Source organism: Odontesthes bonariensis, chromosome 20 (assembly GCF_027942865.1).
Source record: "Odontesthes bonariensis isolate fOdoBon6 chromosome 20, fOdoBon6.hap1, whole genome shotgun sequence".
In the NCBI taxonomy this organism is placed as follows: domain Eukaryota; kingdom Metazoa; phylum Chordata; class Actinopteri; order Atheriniformes; family Atherinopsidae; genus Odontesthes; species Odontesthes bonariensis.
In genome coordinates this window covers 23289263-23305268 of record NC_134525.1, presented here as the reverse complement: position 1 = coordinate 23305268, position 16006 = coordinate 23289263, and the positions used below count along the sequence as shown (strand labels likewise).

General features: G+C 42.3%; 1 protein-coding gene across 3 annotated transcripts; it reads left to right on the top strand.

Annotated features, from left to right (window-relative positions):
* Positions 1 to 4360: 4360 nt before the first annotated feature.
* On the top strand, positions 4361 to 14944 carry snx16 (sorting nexin 16). Of its 3 annotated transcripts, XM_075452394.1 has the most exons (9): positions 4361 to 4520; positions 5682 to 6243; positions 6735 to 6821; positions 7902 to 8050; positions 8452 to 8521; positions 10355 to 10491; positions 10610 to 10732; positions 11925 to 11964; positions 12907 to 12997. In XM_075452394.1, exons 2-8 carry the CDS (start codon positions 5830 to 5832, stop codon positions 11941 to 11943), a joined length of 999 nt encoding a protein of 332 aa, XP_075308509.1. In that variant the 5' UTR covers positions 4361 to 4520; positions 5682 to 5829; the 3' UTR covers positions 11944 to 11964; positions 12907 to 12997. The 3 variants fall into 3 exon arrangements, with proteins under 3 accessions (XP_075308509.1, XP_075308507.1, XP_075308508.1); XM_075452392.1 differs by lacking the exon at positions 11925 to 11964 and having other exon boundaries at positions 12907 to 14944; XM_075452393.1 differs by lacking the exons at positions 4361 to 4520; positions 11925 to 11964 and adding an exon at positions 4585 to 4674 and having other exon boundaries at positions 12907 to 14944.
* Positions 14945 to 16006: the final 1062 nt, after the last annotated feature.

The window sequence follows — 16006 nt, the reverse complement described above, 5'->3', positions numbered from 1 at the left end:
TGCCCTAAATAAGGGGGATGACTTCTGGAGGATATGGGGACCGCTTATGGACCTCTGACACTATCATATCACAATAGGGTTTGGTATGCTTACATAACATTCACAAAGGATGAACTGTGAACTGTGACCATGGACTGATTTGATTTAATTTGCGGTATTTTTTTTGTTGTTGTTTGTTTTGTACTGTTTTGCGGTTGTTGTTTGTAAATAATTTTTTCCCCTTATTTCCTATATTATCTGTTATGTTACTGAAATGTTAAAAATAAAAAAATATATATTTAAAAAAAATTAATAATCACAAGAATCACATAACCATAAAAATGACATTATCCAATAAGTCACGGCTGCATTTTTTTTTTTTTTTTTAATCAATTTAACAACCTTTTCCAGCCTATGATCAAATAATATTTTTACTCTCTGAATGAAACTGTAAACTCTACTTACTGACAGTCTTGCAGTATTCAAGCCTTCCAGGGTATTCTGGCAAACATCCGTGACTGGAAGCTGAGTGAGTCACTTTCTCGCTCCCGAGAAAACGAAGGGCGAGACTCACCATGACGTCGTTTTCGAGCTCAGTGCGTTCAGGTTTATTCACAAAGTGGGAAAAAACAACACTTGAATCCGGGTTTGATTGGTACTCAACGTGTAGTTCGGTTTAATGACAAAGCAGAGGAGCCAGAAAGGTGTCAGCAGTGTTCAATGATTTATTTGATTGAGAATAACATCAGAAACATATAGCTTGCACTTTTACCCACAGTTTTAGGCTACGGCTACACGAAAACGAAACAAGTTTTTTTTTGAAAACGGGTACGAAAATTCTTGCGACCACACGGCAACGCGCTGCTGTAAAGACTCAGGTCCAGACGAAAACGGATGAAAACGATGAAACGATGCAGTACACACGCCACTGTGTCACGCCACGCTGTGAGACAATAGAGAAGTGTTAAAATTGGCTCACAGCGTCAACGTTTGACTGACGCAAAAACGTTTTAGCTGTAACAATGGAAACGAAACGAGGCCGTTTTCAAACTTTCCCACTCTGGAACCCGTTCTCAAAAACTATCGTTTTGGGGTAGTGGGAACGCCGGCTCCGTGTGGCCGCGACAGCGAAACGATAAGAAAAAGTATCGTTTACAGTGAAAAACGTTTTCGTGTAGCCGCAGCCTTAGTCAGCAAACAACAGATGTGAAGGCTCGCAAATGTGGGTAAAACACTTAAAGGTGGGGTAGGGGTTCTTTTTCTGGAACATTTTTTTACATATTGCTTGAAATACTCCTCACACCCCCATTGCAACCAATGAATTAAAAGTTTTGACACAAATATGAAAAGTTTTAGTGGCCTCTAGAACGTACAATCTAGGAAAAACAGCATCCAATCATTGTGAACGGACCGTTCACAATGATTGGATTCTGATGCCGTCTATCAAACTGCAATCTGCTCCTCCCTCCCCCTCCCCCTCCTCCCCCCCCTGTGCGCGTACCCTGCTCCGTAAACGAATTACGCGTCCAGAAACTTGGCAGGAAGCTAAACTAGAGCCAGCTTGGCTAGCACCTTGCATTATTAAACGTATAGTTATCATATACTAAATACTAAATACGGCAACGATCGATGCTTGCTGTCAGAACAGCGCTCGTGCACCTTCGTGCTCGTGCGCGTTCATGTACTCTAGAGGCGTGCCTTCGGGGGAAAGTGAAGAAAAGGGTTGGGACTTTTTACCTGTGTATTTTCAAAATGCAGCTTCGCTGGACTCAAAATCCAGGATCTCCTACCCTACCTTTAACAGACTAAACACAAGAAGGGTTACACACATTCTGCATTTAGATAGCTAGCCTGGCTGACACATCCACATCTCGATGAGATGGTGGTCTGGGAACTAGGTGTGCATTTTCTCGTATTTGAGGCGTAGTTTACGAATGCCTGAGCCGTTTATTGGGCGCTACGAATGTCTATCAAATGGCGTCTGGTTCTTCCCATGCTGCTTTGCGCGCAATGACGTATGTAGAGCGACAGAAATTCGACGTGGAAGAAGAAGACGCGTTGCTCTTTTTTAAAAGTAAACTTGCGCTCTAAGCTACTTAAAACACTTTCTAAGGCTGCATCGAACGGTAACGTTGTGTCCGCTGCCATGTTGGATTAACACTCTACAAGCTTCGGTGTCGGGCATAGACGTCGTCATCGTCTTGCTGCCCCCCCATTCTGTGATTGGTTCCCTAACTCAGGCAAAAATAAGGGCGGTGGTTTCCAGGCTGCCTTTGCAGTGTGAATGAAATCGCGCGCAAAGCAGCAAGGGAATTCCCAGGCTAGTTTAAGGCACAAATAATAACAAAAGACCTAAGAGCTTTTAGATGACGTGGATAGGAGAGGGGAATTCTAAATTCATTTTAAAAGTAGTGGGTACCTATTAGGTACAGTAATAAATTGCAAATCCAAATAGTTAAAAATATCGTGTCTTGCATTTCTCTGGTTTCCTTTTTAAAACAACTCTAAGTTCACTCTTGTGAACCTTTGAACTATGCGGCTCTGACTCATTTTGAAACATACTTTTTCTTTAAATCAAGTCCTCTAAATGTTCACATGTCACCACGTTGCTCATCCAGCTCCACTGACTCCCCACCAAACTTCAGAGTCCACTTTAAGATATTGGCTTTGACTTTTAGAGCTCTGCATGGACAAGCACCAGCGTACATCAGGGAGCTTTTGCATCCATATTTCCCCAGTAGGTCCCTGTAGGTCATGTGATCAGGGTCTGCAGGCTGTGCTTCATACAGGGCTGAGAACTAAAGACATAGCTTTTGCATTGGCGGCCCCCAGACTCTGGAACTCTCTCCCGCTGAGCCTGAGATACATGGACTCTGTGATCTCTAAAACTAATCTTTTTTAAACATGCTTTCGGTTAAATTGAGTTTTTATGCTCTGTTTTCATGTGAAGCCCTTGGTGATATTTATCTCAAAAGGTGCTATATAAATAAAGCTTTAATTGATTTACTTTACTTTACCTGCACATCCCTAGAACTGAAACTGCCCTTGAGTGCCTGGAGGCTGAGACACCGCAGTCCACAGCTTTGGTTCCCAGTTCTGCAGCGCACTGTTTTGCTTTACAACTGCTTGACATTTCTGTGGGCTTTTGATGGTGACTTTGTGGCCTCTTCAACGTGGCAATAAATTCGTGTGTATGGCTGTGCCTGTGCATGCAGGGCTTCCGCAGAGATTATTTTTTTCTTATGACAGTGAGTTAAATCCCACAACTGTGAGCCTCCTCCAGCCAAAGAGCAATAAAATAGTTAAACTGCCAAATTCTCTAGAGTCATTTTTAAAAAACGGAGTGCACTGCTACTCTTAAATCAATCACAACTGACACATTTACATAATTTTTCAATAGTTTACGTCACAATTAATTAATTTCTTTTCCAGGAACAAATGAAGGTTTTATTGAATTTTCTATTTTGTGGGAGGAAAGAACATAAGAACAACACATTTAATTATTTAATTAAATAAAAATGTCAATTAAATTGTTGCAACTAATGATGGTTTGTTTTCAGTTTCTTTCCTTTTTTTGTTGAAGATCAGGTGGAGGAAAATGTTATTGCAAATTTTCCATATTAACGGCAAGGCCGGCAAACAATCCTGATCTCAATCTGACTGGAAAAAAAATGCAAGAAAACGACGAAAATTGCCCATGACAACCTGCGAAGCTGATCTGTCTGCTGCTGCATGACAAAGTTGGACCGTGGTTGATGAAACATTGTTTTTCATAAGTTCAGTTCATATGCCTAAAAAAAAAAGAAAACCAATCTGTCATATACAGCAAAAAGAAATAATTTAACTTCCTTATCATTCCAGTTTGCTGATAATCACAACAATTCGCTTTAATATTTAGAAGTCATATTTTCCATATATATAACTGTTATCTGTATATGGCATCATTTACAGTGACAAAAGGGCAAACCTTTTTCTTACCGACAGTCACTCCAAGTGATTCGGGCTGTTTTAGTTCACTAAAGCTCTGTTAGAGTCAACATAATAGTGATTATAATCACCATCATTGCTTAATAATTGTGGAATGGTTTGTGCGTTTACCCTGAAAACAACTGGTTTTGGTTTTTGCAGTTCTCTCAAGTTGAACGTGCACACATGGAGCTCGTGCATGAGGCACATAATATCTCTTTAATACAAAAAGAAACACAAGGTTAAATGTCAGACATGCTGGAAACTTAGGCTATACAAATGGTTTGTAAAACTTTTCTTTTGTGATGCTTGTAACCAGAGGTAGGATGCACCGGTAACCATAGACATAACCACTACAGTTAGAATTGGTTTCTGTTCTCCATGTGTAAAAACAACAGCGCCCTCTGGTGTATGTCGTTAAGCATTGAAGTAGCTGATGTCGGAGTTCAAACAAGCTAACAGAGAAGGGCACGGAAGGAATGCGGTGGATAAACAGCAAGAGGACAATCAGGCATCCGGCTTTGCGTGCATGCTAAAACAAAACTCAGAAAGGCAAAGATACTTGAACTCTAACGGTAAGCAAAACGTTCCCGTTCACTTCGACTCATCTCTGCTTTTTTTCCCCACACACGCTGTTCGCTCTAGCTTGCTAGCTAACGTAATGTGACAGCGTTATATGTCAGCGTTGTTTGCGGGATGGTGAACACACCGAACAACGTTCAAAAAGGGGTAGGTGACGATTTGTCTCGTTAGTTGTTGTCCAAAAATGGGAGAATACTTTTTTTTTTGTTTTTTTAATAAAGTACTTGGAAATTCTACCCCATTCGACACCAAGCTAATGTTTTAGGCGGCTCTTATTTCAATTAGTTAGCTTACTTTGTGTGGGATGTTGTAAATAATAACCGACTATAACTATCTATCGTTAGTAGTAGCTGTTGCTGTGTCAGCTGTACACTTTTACATATACACATATATACATTTATACATTTATAATCACCAGGCAAAGCAACATTTCTGTTGGCGTGTTGTTGTAACTCCCAGTTATGACTGAAATGTCAAGGCAACGTTCATAAAGCTCATAAAAAAAATAGGAAAAACGTCCTGGATTGCCCCTCCATTGCCAAAAAAACTTGACACGTAAGTAGTTTAAATGAAAATGCGACGTTAAAGCGGGACAATAACGAGCAGGGTGTTTTTTTGTTTGTTGACACGTTGGCTCCTGTCCCATTTTCCTCGTCATGTCTCACTAAAATAGGTGCACGAGTCGGTCAAGTGGGATTTAGCAGCTCGAGCCAAAAGGGACGTGTTTGTTTACCTTTGTTCACTTCTATTTTATTTTTCTACACATTAATTTTCCTAAACGTGTGTCAACCTATAATGGCTTTCAAATGCAGGGGGCTCAGCTGATGAATTAGTGAAGACGGTAGATGTCGATTTTTTTTTTTTTTTTTTTTTTTTTTTTTTTTTCCCTCAGTGAGAGCTGAGGGACCCCGTTGTCCACGTCCAAACTAATTTGCAGATAACATAGTAGTTATTTTCACTTCCTTAAAGGCTTATTTCAGATTCGATTTGACATGATCTACAAACCCATAAAACATGAATGATGTCTGGCTGAAAGTAGTAAATGATTTATCAGATCTTTATGCCAGGGTTAATGTTTGTGATAGGATTATGCCACATTTGCAACACATACAATTTCATATTTAGATTTTTTGTTTCTTTTTTTTTTTTTACAGGGCCTTCAGAGTCAATGTCAGCCATTAAGGCCACACGTTACTGCTAGACCTTATCACCACACAACACTGCCGAGGCAAGGTCAGTGTTTGGTGTGAAAAGCCTTATTGACGGCTGCTGTGGCGGGGCAGGAGCACGCGTCTCAGGAAGATGGCATCACCCTTTGTGCCTGTCCCAGTCCCCATGGTCAGGACTTTGTCAGGTGGGAGCAACAAGCTGCGACGGCCACAGCGAGCTGCATCTCTTGGAAGCGTCTCCAGCAGCTCGGAGTCCTCGTCCCCCGTCGCCAGGGCGACTGGGGAGGAACACGAAAGAGGATGTGGACAATCAGGTTCTCAGCGCCAGTCCCGCTGCATGGACGGAACCAACCGCAGCCGGACCCCGCCGCCCCTCCAGACCCCTGTGACACGGGCCAGGGTGAACGGGACGCTGGAGCCCTCTGTGGAGGACTCGAGCTGCCCTCACTCCGCATCGTGTCCAGAAGGGAGCCTGCAGGAAGAGGAGAGGCCGATCACCCCGACAGTGCTGGGGTACGAGGTCATGGAGGAAAGGGCCAAGTTCACGGTATGACACAAGGGAAATGATTCATCATTTTTTTTCATTTTACCATGGCAACCTCACCCAATCACCATACTGGTTTGAGAAAAATAAGGCAATATTTAGTCTGTTGATTAACCAGTTTAAGAGTTTATCGAGACGGCCCAATAGTTACACTTAAAAACATGAAAAGACATGTTGAGCTGCGCTTTAATCCCGGAGGAGGAGTCGGGAGCTTTTATAGACACCAGTTTGAATTTTGAGTTATAAACGTGGGCTGTGTCACAGATCTTGAAAGACAGGATTTCTTTACGTTGACACTGCATCACAGCATCTGCGAGAGCCGATATCAGTGTTAAGACAGTGAGACACTCTCCTTCGGTTTAGTCCTAACAAAGTCCTTTTTTCTGTGACATTTGGCTCATCAAGTCATTGGAGGGGAAAAAAAATAAAAATAACTTGCTGAGATGCAACACTTCTAAACTTTTGAAGCTTTAACTCTGTTTTCCTTCCTAAAGGTTTATAAGGTCTTGGTGAAGAAGACTCCGGATGAGAGCTGGGTGGTTTTTAGAAGGTACACAGACTTCTCCAGAATCAACGACAAGGTGCGTAGGGGTGTCTTGTGTGCAGATGTCTGTTCAGGCAGAGACGAATCTCTCTTTTTTTTTTTTTTTTTTTTTTTTTTTTAAGAAATTTATTTTGTCATCCTCAGATGTTTGCAGACACTTTGTTGTCAGCCATTTGCTCCCAGCGTGATGTCTTTTGTTCTTGAGCGCACGGTGGAAGCGATTAGAGCCACACAAAGGAGCCTACTGTTCCCAAACAGCCGAAAGGCCCGAGCCAACTAGGTGAACAGTTCTCTTGTGGTTTTTGGGGGTAAAAAAGTGTGATCACAGAAATTGTGAAAGCACTACAGTCATCATTTATGTGGAAAAAGAACCTGCTAGGTGGTTCAGCACCAATATGTAGATTTTTCTTTGTAATTTGACGTCCTGCCCTATTTAAATTTAGCTAACAGAGTTTGTTTACACTCTGTGTCGTGTGGAACCTCCCATGCTCCGAGACTGTCTCTGAAGGCACCTTGCATCAAACTCTCAGGATTATGTTTTTATGCAAACACCGTAAGACTAAGCTCTAAAGCCCTCGCTGAGCATCTATGGGGACCTTGGGTGAAATTTCAGATGTTACCTGGTTTAGCCTGTAAGTGCAGATCCTCCTGTTAAAGCAAGCAGCTCCTAATGAGGACCAGAATAACGGAGGGTGTATCAGTGGAGGTAACACGCGAGTTTTGTTCCCAACTGCCGCTGCTGTGAGAACAGCCCGTGAGGGACAGGGAGTGTCGGATCACTAAATGCTTTTTGCAACACTTGTTATTTTTTATCAGGATTTTGGTGTAATGGAGTATACTTTTTAAGTTAAATCTTTTCTTTGGTACATATCCAGATACGTCTGTCTGGTTTGATGAGTTTTTTCAATAGAGGATTTGGAGAGGTCCCCGCAGTCTCTGTGCACTAAATGTCACCAACTGAACAACTTTTGTCTCTTCATTGTCCCCTATAAGTCATTAACGTTTCATTGTCTAAAACACTGAACATATTTAGTTTTTTTTTTTTTTTTTTTACTGCAGCTGCTGTAGCTTTATGCAGGAGCGATCATGTGAAACAGGGTGTGTCTGTTCTCCCCAGCTAAAGGAGATGTTTCCCGGCTTTCGCCTCTCATTGCCTCCTAAGAGGTGGTTCAAAGACAACTATGACAGCGACTTCTTGGAAGACAGACAACTGGGACTTCAGGCGTTTTTGCAGAATTTGGTTGCACACAAGGACATCGCGAACTGGTATGTAAAACAGTCATGCAGGGATTTTTCTTGTTGAAATGTGGCTACTTGACCTTCTTTTTGCTGTGCGACGTGTTTGTTTTGCAAAGTGGCTCTCTTTAATAACTGATTATCCGTGCTGTTCATGAAAATGAACGTTTGAACGTAAATGTGTCGCCGAGACGTAACAGTGAATCGATGTGGCAGAATATTCCCAAAACAGGGAAACTGAGGAGTCGTGTGTCACGCCGAGACATTGGCACTGATAAAAGTTGCCGATTTCACTGTGTTGGTCGTGCCGGTCCTCTGTAAAATGACTCCAGAATCTGGCTGTTTTAAACAGTCTAGTAATCTTTAGTGGGTATTATTGAGTTCATTGATCTGTTTGAAGCGACAATCATGCACACACACTTGTGTTTCAGCCTGGCAGTGAGAGAGTTTCTGTGCCTCGATGACCCACCTGGGCCTTTTGATAGTCTCGAGGAAAGCAGGGTAAGTATGCACACACACAAGTATACCAAACTTTGGGTACTCTTTTGCAAAGCATATACTTAGCACGTGTACAGCAAGTGTTTTCTGTATACACGTGTTAAAACGGCCCCTCTTCACACCACATGTTAACATGTGTCTAAAGCCCAATTTCCACAGAGGACATAACGGCTGATCGCTGCCAATCTAGTAAATGAGAGTGCGTCCACCGGGCGCGCCGCGTAACGTCTCGGCAGCGTCTCTCGCTATCATTCCGTTGCGCTTCTATGTTTGCTGGAGCCGTTGCTGAAGCTCAACAGAGCAGATTGCACCAGCACAGGAAATCCGACCCAGAATCAACAAAATAAACTTCTGCCCCCTTTCAAAATAAAACAGAAGCAGAAAAAGTAGAGGATAGATGGTCAGATCAACAGGTTCCTCCATGTCGGAGAAGCAAAGTAAGCTGTTTGTTGTTGTTTCCTTTATACACACAGTTTATTGTGTTTTATACGTTCCTGATTATCGCGGGATCTTGCGTGAATACAGCTGACTCGCAAGCCGGCGCTCTGCTGCCGTTACGCGCCCGGTGGGAATTGGCGCCGGGCAGAGCACGGAGCAAAACCTTGACGCAGCCGTTACGCAGCTCTTACGTCCCGGTGGAATCCCTGGGTTAGGCGATCTGTTGTCTGTCCTGAAAATATCGATGCACTTGTACCTCTCTCCCAGCGTGAAAGGTAAAATCCTACATATGCTGCATCAGCTCAGAATGTGTTGATAATGTTATGTAAATTGAAAGAAATTCTAAGAAGCGACGTGAGGAAATTAAAAGAGGCGCAACACATGAAATTGAAACTCTGTGAGAGAGCCTCCCTGCCGATTAAAGATACACATCTGCTCTTTCCGGACAAAAGTCCCAGCAGAAACCCTGCCGCTTATGCAAAGGATGCTAAGTTCAGAATGTGACCCTGGAACCTGGCTTTGGATGCATTTGCATTTACACTGTTTAGATAATGTGGCCATATTGGTTCCAGACCGACTCTGAATGGTTGGATCTCACTGTGTTCTGGGAGCATTTCACTCCTGGAATCAGTAAAGACTCATGGCAACATCTAGTGTAAACAGGACACACGTATATATGATGGAATAGATGGTATTATAAATGTTGTCATAGTACTCAACTGATCCACACATGGCACCAAGACACGAAGCACAAATGTAGTTTATATAAATATATTAAGATTACGTTAAAACTATGGCATTAGGCATTCTCAAGTCCGATTCAGGCATCATAATGACACTGCGTTCAGGATTTTTTAATGGTGACGCATCCTACATTCTCCACACTGGAAATGTCTTTATTGCTTTTATTGACAAAGACAAAGATTTCCTCTCATCTCGCCAAGACAGCAATCTATTGACCATTTGATACAACAGGAACTCTGTTATCTCCTTCCCGACCCTTTCTGTGTTCCCTTTCATTCCGGGTGTGCTTTACAAACAGTACCTATGTAAACAAGTATCCAGGGCGGATTTCGTTCCCAGTGTGCTGCTGTACCAGGCAATAAATGTGTCACAGCTTGTGTTGTCCACTGTTGCCGCCTTAAAACAACTCGCTAAAGTCAAACACCATATTCCTTATATATGTAGAAATAAATAAGGCCACCATTCATTTGACTGACAGCTAAAGGTAAATGTTGTCTATATTTCAGGTTTAGTTTTTGAAGTTTTTTTTTTTTTTTTTTTTTTACATCAAGGATTTTATTTCTGCTTTCACTACTTTTGACTGCTAACAGATGTCAGCAGGGTTGAGACGTCGTTCTGAACTGTGTCGTTTTCTCGGCTTTTCCCTCCTTTCAGGCATTCTGTGAGACTCTTGAGGAAAGTAACTATCGCCTGCAGAGGGAGCTTCTGGAGAAGCAGAAGGAGATCGCCTCCCTGAAGAGGAGGCTGGAGGAGAGGGAACGGGCCGTCGTGTTGCTGGAGAAACATATCAAGTTAGTGCGCGGGCACAAACGTGCACGCATAAAGACGCAAAGATGCACACACACATTGCAACAATGTTTGCGATAAGTTCTTGTTGTTTTAGTTGCTACGTGTGTGTCTCTGTCGCAGTGGGGAGTGCGTGAGCCCGGAGTCTCCGTGTGCTCTGTCAGCTCAGGGCAGTGAGAGCAGTGCAGATGCTGATGTGGAGTCCTCTGCTGCAGAGGCCGATCAGGACATGCCTGAAGAAACTGGGTAAAACACACACATACACACACACACACACACACACACACACTCCAAACATTAACATAAAATGTATGAGTTTATAGAATTTAGTGGGGGACTCCACAAGTCTAGGTACAGCATGAACAGACATGTTTTTAACAAGTAATAATTAAGTAAGATGACAATCAAAAGGAAATAAAGGCATATGTCTACAGTTAAGATTTGAAGCGGGGGGGGGGCATGGCTTATGACAGTCTACAGTAATGAGCTCAGTAAATGGTGACTGGTGAGTCTCGATCAGTCCAGGCTTCCCTTACTCTGGTCTCTTCCAGCTAATTCAATTACAAAGGAGTAATTATTGATTTCCAACGGGCCGATTTCCAGCAGGGTTTGAATGCATTTAGGAGCATCGTCCGAATTCTACAGCAAAGGCATCAGTGCGACAACAATGCATGACACATTTCGGTGCTTCCCATGGAATCTGCTAAAGCAGTGATGGAAGCAGTGGAGATTGTTTTACATCGGCTCACAGCAGGTTTGAAATCTGTTAAACAGGATGGTTTGCTGCTGGGGGAGAACGTTGAGATCTCAGCATATGTTGGGGCCCCGCGAAGCTCTGGTCCTGTTCCCATATAGTTGTCTTTCTGAAAAGTGAATTCTCAGGAAACCTTTGAAATGTCGCCAAAAATGAGCGCGCACATAAGGCATGTTTCCGTGTTTTTGAATCGGTTCCATTGACATTAAGTTCAATTTCAGCAATTGATTGTATCTGCTGGATTTGTTCCCAGTAAGAAACGCACAACTTTGTCCACATTTGATATTTGTAGTCGGCGGACACAATGTTCTCCCCCAGGCACACACTTTCCTTTAGCATCTCTCAGTTGATGTTGTACATCAGTGGGAAAACCGTGCCATGATGGTGGCAACGTTGTTCTTTGGCTGTGAATTTCTGTCACGGGGGGGCTGGGAAACTAGCCCAAACTGAGGGAAAGATTGATACAGAAAAATGTAAAGTGATCCGGTGTGAAAAGTTAAAAAGGAAACTTTGAAACACAACTGAATCTGTATCACGGTGAGTGAGGCTCTGAAAACGTTCCAACTAGTATTTATCATAGTTATTGTCAACATGGTTCTACTCTTTTGGTTCACCCTCTAAAAATGTGTTCCCCTCCTTTCTTTTTTTTTCTTTTCTTTTTTTTTTCACCTGCATATATTACAGCAGTGCTGACCCAATCTGAAAATAAAGAGCTTCGTAACATGTAAGGTACCTCGGTTGCCAGCTCGGTGGGCTAACATTTGCAAACTGTCTTCTCCTACTCTCCTTCCCAGTAACTGTGCTGTAAAGATGTCCCGTTTTGTGTTGAAGGATGGGCTCGGATTCTGTTCGTGTCTGCCTTGATACGACACTCGCATGCTTCAATGTGCAGTTAACTGTGGCGTCTCCTCTGTGTGTGCTGGCTGCGCGTCGTTCATGTCGGTGCTGTGTTGAGGTTTTCTCTGGGAGAAAAAGTCCAAACTGTCTTTTAAGTGCTTGCACTCGGATGTTTATCGAAGCTGGGGTGGTTTCACTTTCAGTACACCGCGTTCAGGACAAGAAGGAGATGTTACCTCCTCTTTCACACAGGCCACTTCTTTGATGTGTGGCGGTCTGATGGCGGCTCTAAAAAGAAGAGCGTTACACCTCCAGAGGCTCGCCAGCTTTTATTTAGAGTAACAACATCGCCACAGGCCACAAAAATGAATTTGATAGCTAGGCGTCACAATGCCTGGCTAAGTCTTAGACTTTACTCGAGTAAAGTGAGCTATTGAGTTTCTGTTGCGCTTTGTGCTCTTTCAGGGCAGCAACCTGAAAATGACTCAACCCCAGCTGTGCCGTCTATCCATTGAGAACCTTTTGGCCATAACACCCTGCACCCCTGCATTATATATGACTAACACACGCTGCCAGTGGCTCTCCCACACACGTCGACGTGCGCTCACTATGTGGGTGGCGAGGGAGCTGTTGGATTTCAGCCCCCCCCCCCCAAATATGCTCATTTATTTTACTGCCATCGTCTCCTAATAATCACTCATGCTTGGATTTCAGCTATTCTTCCCTCTGCGTTTCGTCTTTGATGCGTTCAGTTTGTTGGACATCGTGAGTTTTAAATTTCTAAATGTTTTGTAATGAACACTCTCTGCTGTGACTTCCCTCTCTCCAGTGGCAAATGTGAAGTCCAGCCGGTGAGCTCCTCTGCCTGCTGGTGCAGGCCGTCACTCAGCGTCTCTCCGCCGGTTATCCAGGTCACTCAGCTGTGTCAGAAGAAACCAGAACACTAACGATGAACTCTGCTCCTCCTCGATCTTCTCTCTACTCTACCCCCTCAACTACATTCCATGTTTTGTTTTGTTTTCTTTCCTCCCCTCCCGTCACATCTCCTCCCTCTTCAGTGTTTGGATTATAACTGCAGTTTCACCTTTAACGTCTTGCCGTTTGATCTAATGCGGCATTTCCCCATCTGGATTTTTTTATTTTCTATTTTTTGCATAAAGTTAAGAAGAAACTGTCTTTTTTTGGGACTAAAAACAGGCCATTTCGCCAGGCAAAGGGTCATCCGTCGCCTGCAGAAGACTTTAAAAAAAAAAAACTTGAGAACCTCAGAGCATATTTTTAACCCCCTACTGCGGTTGCCAGGTTGGATCGGTTTGATCGTGCTGTCACAAAACCAAAGTTTGGCTTCTAGACCAAAAAAAAATAAAAAAAAATAATAAGAGATAACTTGAAGACTTCGCCCGTCGGTTTGAGGACTTTCACGATTGTGGCAAATCGACAGAAAATGAATCCACATTTTCTGCAGTTTTGTTGCCTCCCACCAGAGGAACAGCACCTCTGTGTGGCTATTGGAATAAGTCTCACTCAGGATCAGCTCTGGTCATCGGGTGGCTAAATCGGAGGATTGTAGCGTCCTGTGTGCGGTTACTTTGTGCTGCCATTTGACTGTTATTGGTATAGATGAACTTTTCTCGAGAAACCTGTTTTCACCTCACAAACAGTTTGCATCTAAAAGCCGACATTTCCCCGATGTTTTGAGTGCCAAGTGTTTTTTGTTTAAAAAGAAAAGGAAAAAAGTAATCCAGTGCCCGATTTATACACGGATCATGTGACTTTGCCATCATACTCCAACATCTATTGATGCGTGCAAACAGAAGTACAACAGCCTTCGGAGCGGTTCCTGTTAATAAGGAGGAGATTGATTCTGGACCGGTGCCATTTCCTCAACTCAAGGTCTACTGTGGTTTGATGACAAAGGCATCTTTAAACGACCATTTCACCCAGTTTGCAAAAAAAAAATTTGTCACTCTTCTTTACATATAAGTAGAAGCGGTTTTGGTTTTATCTGCTAAAGTACTAATAAGATGTGCACAATTCGATTTAGATTAACAGGAATTTTTTAAATGACTTTTGAGACTCGAACAGAAACAAAAAAACATTTTTTCAACATATTGTGATTTACACACCTCTTTGTTAGGTCTTATTTGCATATTGTCTTCAAAGTAAGTTGAGAGCAAAGTGTTTGATCACCTTGATTCCCCGCATGAAGAAGTTTCACAGTCTGGTTCCCGGATTTCGAACAGGTACAACTTCAAGTGCACACAAAGTGAGAGTATTAAGGGGAAGCTTTGCAATTTGGGTGAAATGTGAAATAATTTATGAACTTCAGTTGAGCAATACAGCAAGAAGCCTCTCATTATATCACAGTGGTGCTAATTTACTTGGAAAAACTCCAAACCTGAGAGACTCATGAGTTCCTTTTATTATTTTATAAAAGGAACCATTTATTACTTCTTTGGTTTGATTAAAGTCAAGGCCACAAAAGACAAGCTGTTAAACCATCCAACTGGCATTTCCGAGAAGAAGTGGGCACTACTGGCAAATCAGTTGTTGGCGCTGTATCTTTATCGAGACTGTTCACAGTTAACAAATCACCCACATAAGCCATATTTTGTACCTAAACACTTGAGAGACAGATGTTTCACATGGTGGAACTATGTGCTGACCAGCTGTTGTATCCCTCTGATGATAAATTGATGAGGGTTATAATAACCACAGCTGATGTTGAATTATCTCATACTTGAGCCAGAACAGGTCATGTAAAGCACTTTATGGATGAATGGCAACACGTAATGCTTGCTAGGATGTTGTTTTTACTACTCTAGGACAGAAAGATGCTTTTTTTTTTTTTTTTTTTTTTTGGATTCCTAACTCGATCTAATATGTTATCATTTGACTTTTGATCATGTTCTGTACTTAACTGTAAATTAGTCTCTTGCATAATTAAGTGCCTTGAAGGTTGTTGTTTTTTTCTTAGCTTTTCTTTTGATGTGTGTGAACAGCTTTATATCTTTGTGTTGGACATGAAACATATCCGCCATGTCCCTCTGATGGAAATAATGTTTTAAATAACACTCTTATGTATATGTTGTTGCTTGGAATAGAGTGAAGATGAGATGTTTTTTGTAATATTACGAATGGAGTCTTAGAGCAGATATACACTTATAGCTGCACCATAAAAAAAAATCCAAAAACATATATGATGTAACTTTTGGTGTCACTTATAATGCTTCAGATTTTAAAGGGATAAGTCACTGAATAGTTAGGTCAGAAATATTTACTGTACACTATTACACATGCTATAGCAAAGATGTTTATCAGATAGAGGTATTCAATTCCCACACAATTAAACACATTGTGACATATTGATCACATCTGGATGCGTCCTGTTTCCTTGCTTTCCCTTATTTTAGAGATGTTCAATTCCAACTGTCCCCCACACCCAATACGCTCCCGGCTCAGGGAGTATCAGCGAAGGGAACTTACGTTAACGAATTTCCTCAATTTGGGAAAAACCTGCAACATCACCAGCACAGATTGCACCGTCTCCATGTAGCGCCGCTAGCTAAAACAACATTAACATAAATGCTAATAAGCTTGTTCCTTAAAGCTGCAGTCGGCAGGTTTTCAAAATTGCGAGTCTAATGGCCCTGTCACACTGTTGCGTATGAGAGAAGCGTATGAGTTGCGTATGAAAATTAATAATATAATTTTCATACGCACGAAAAGTCCTTGAAAATAAAGAATGAGTAGCATATGAACTGCGCATGCCCAGCGTACGTTTCAACGTGCCTATATCAGCAGCCTTTCCACATTGCTCCATTATTGCATTATTGCAGTAGACGACGACGACATCTCTCGAGACATTCATCTCGATCATGCCTCCCAAGAAGCAATCGTCGTTTGCCCGGGCACTGGGCCGAGGAAAA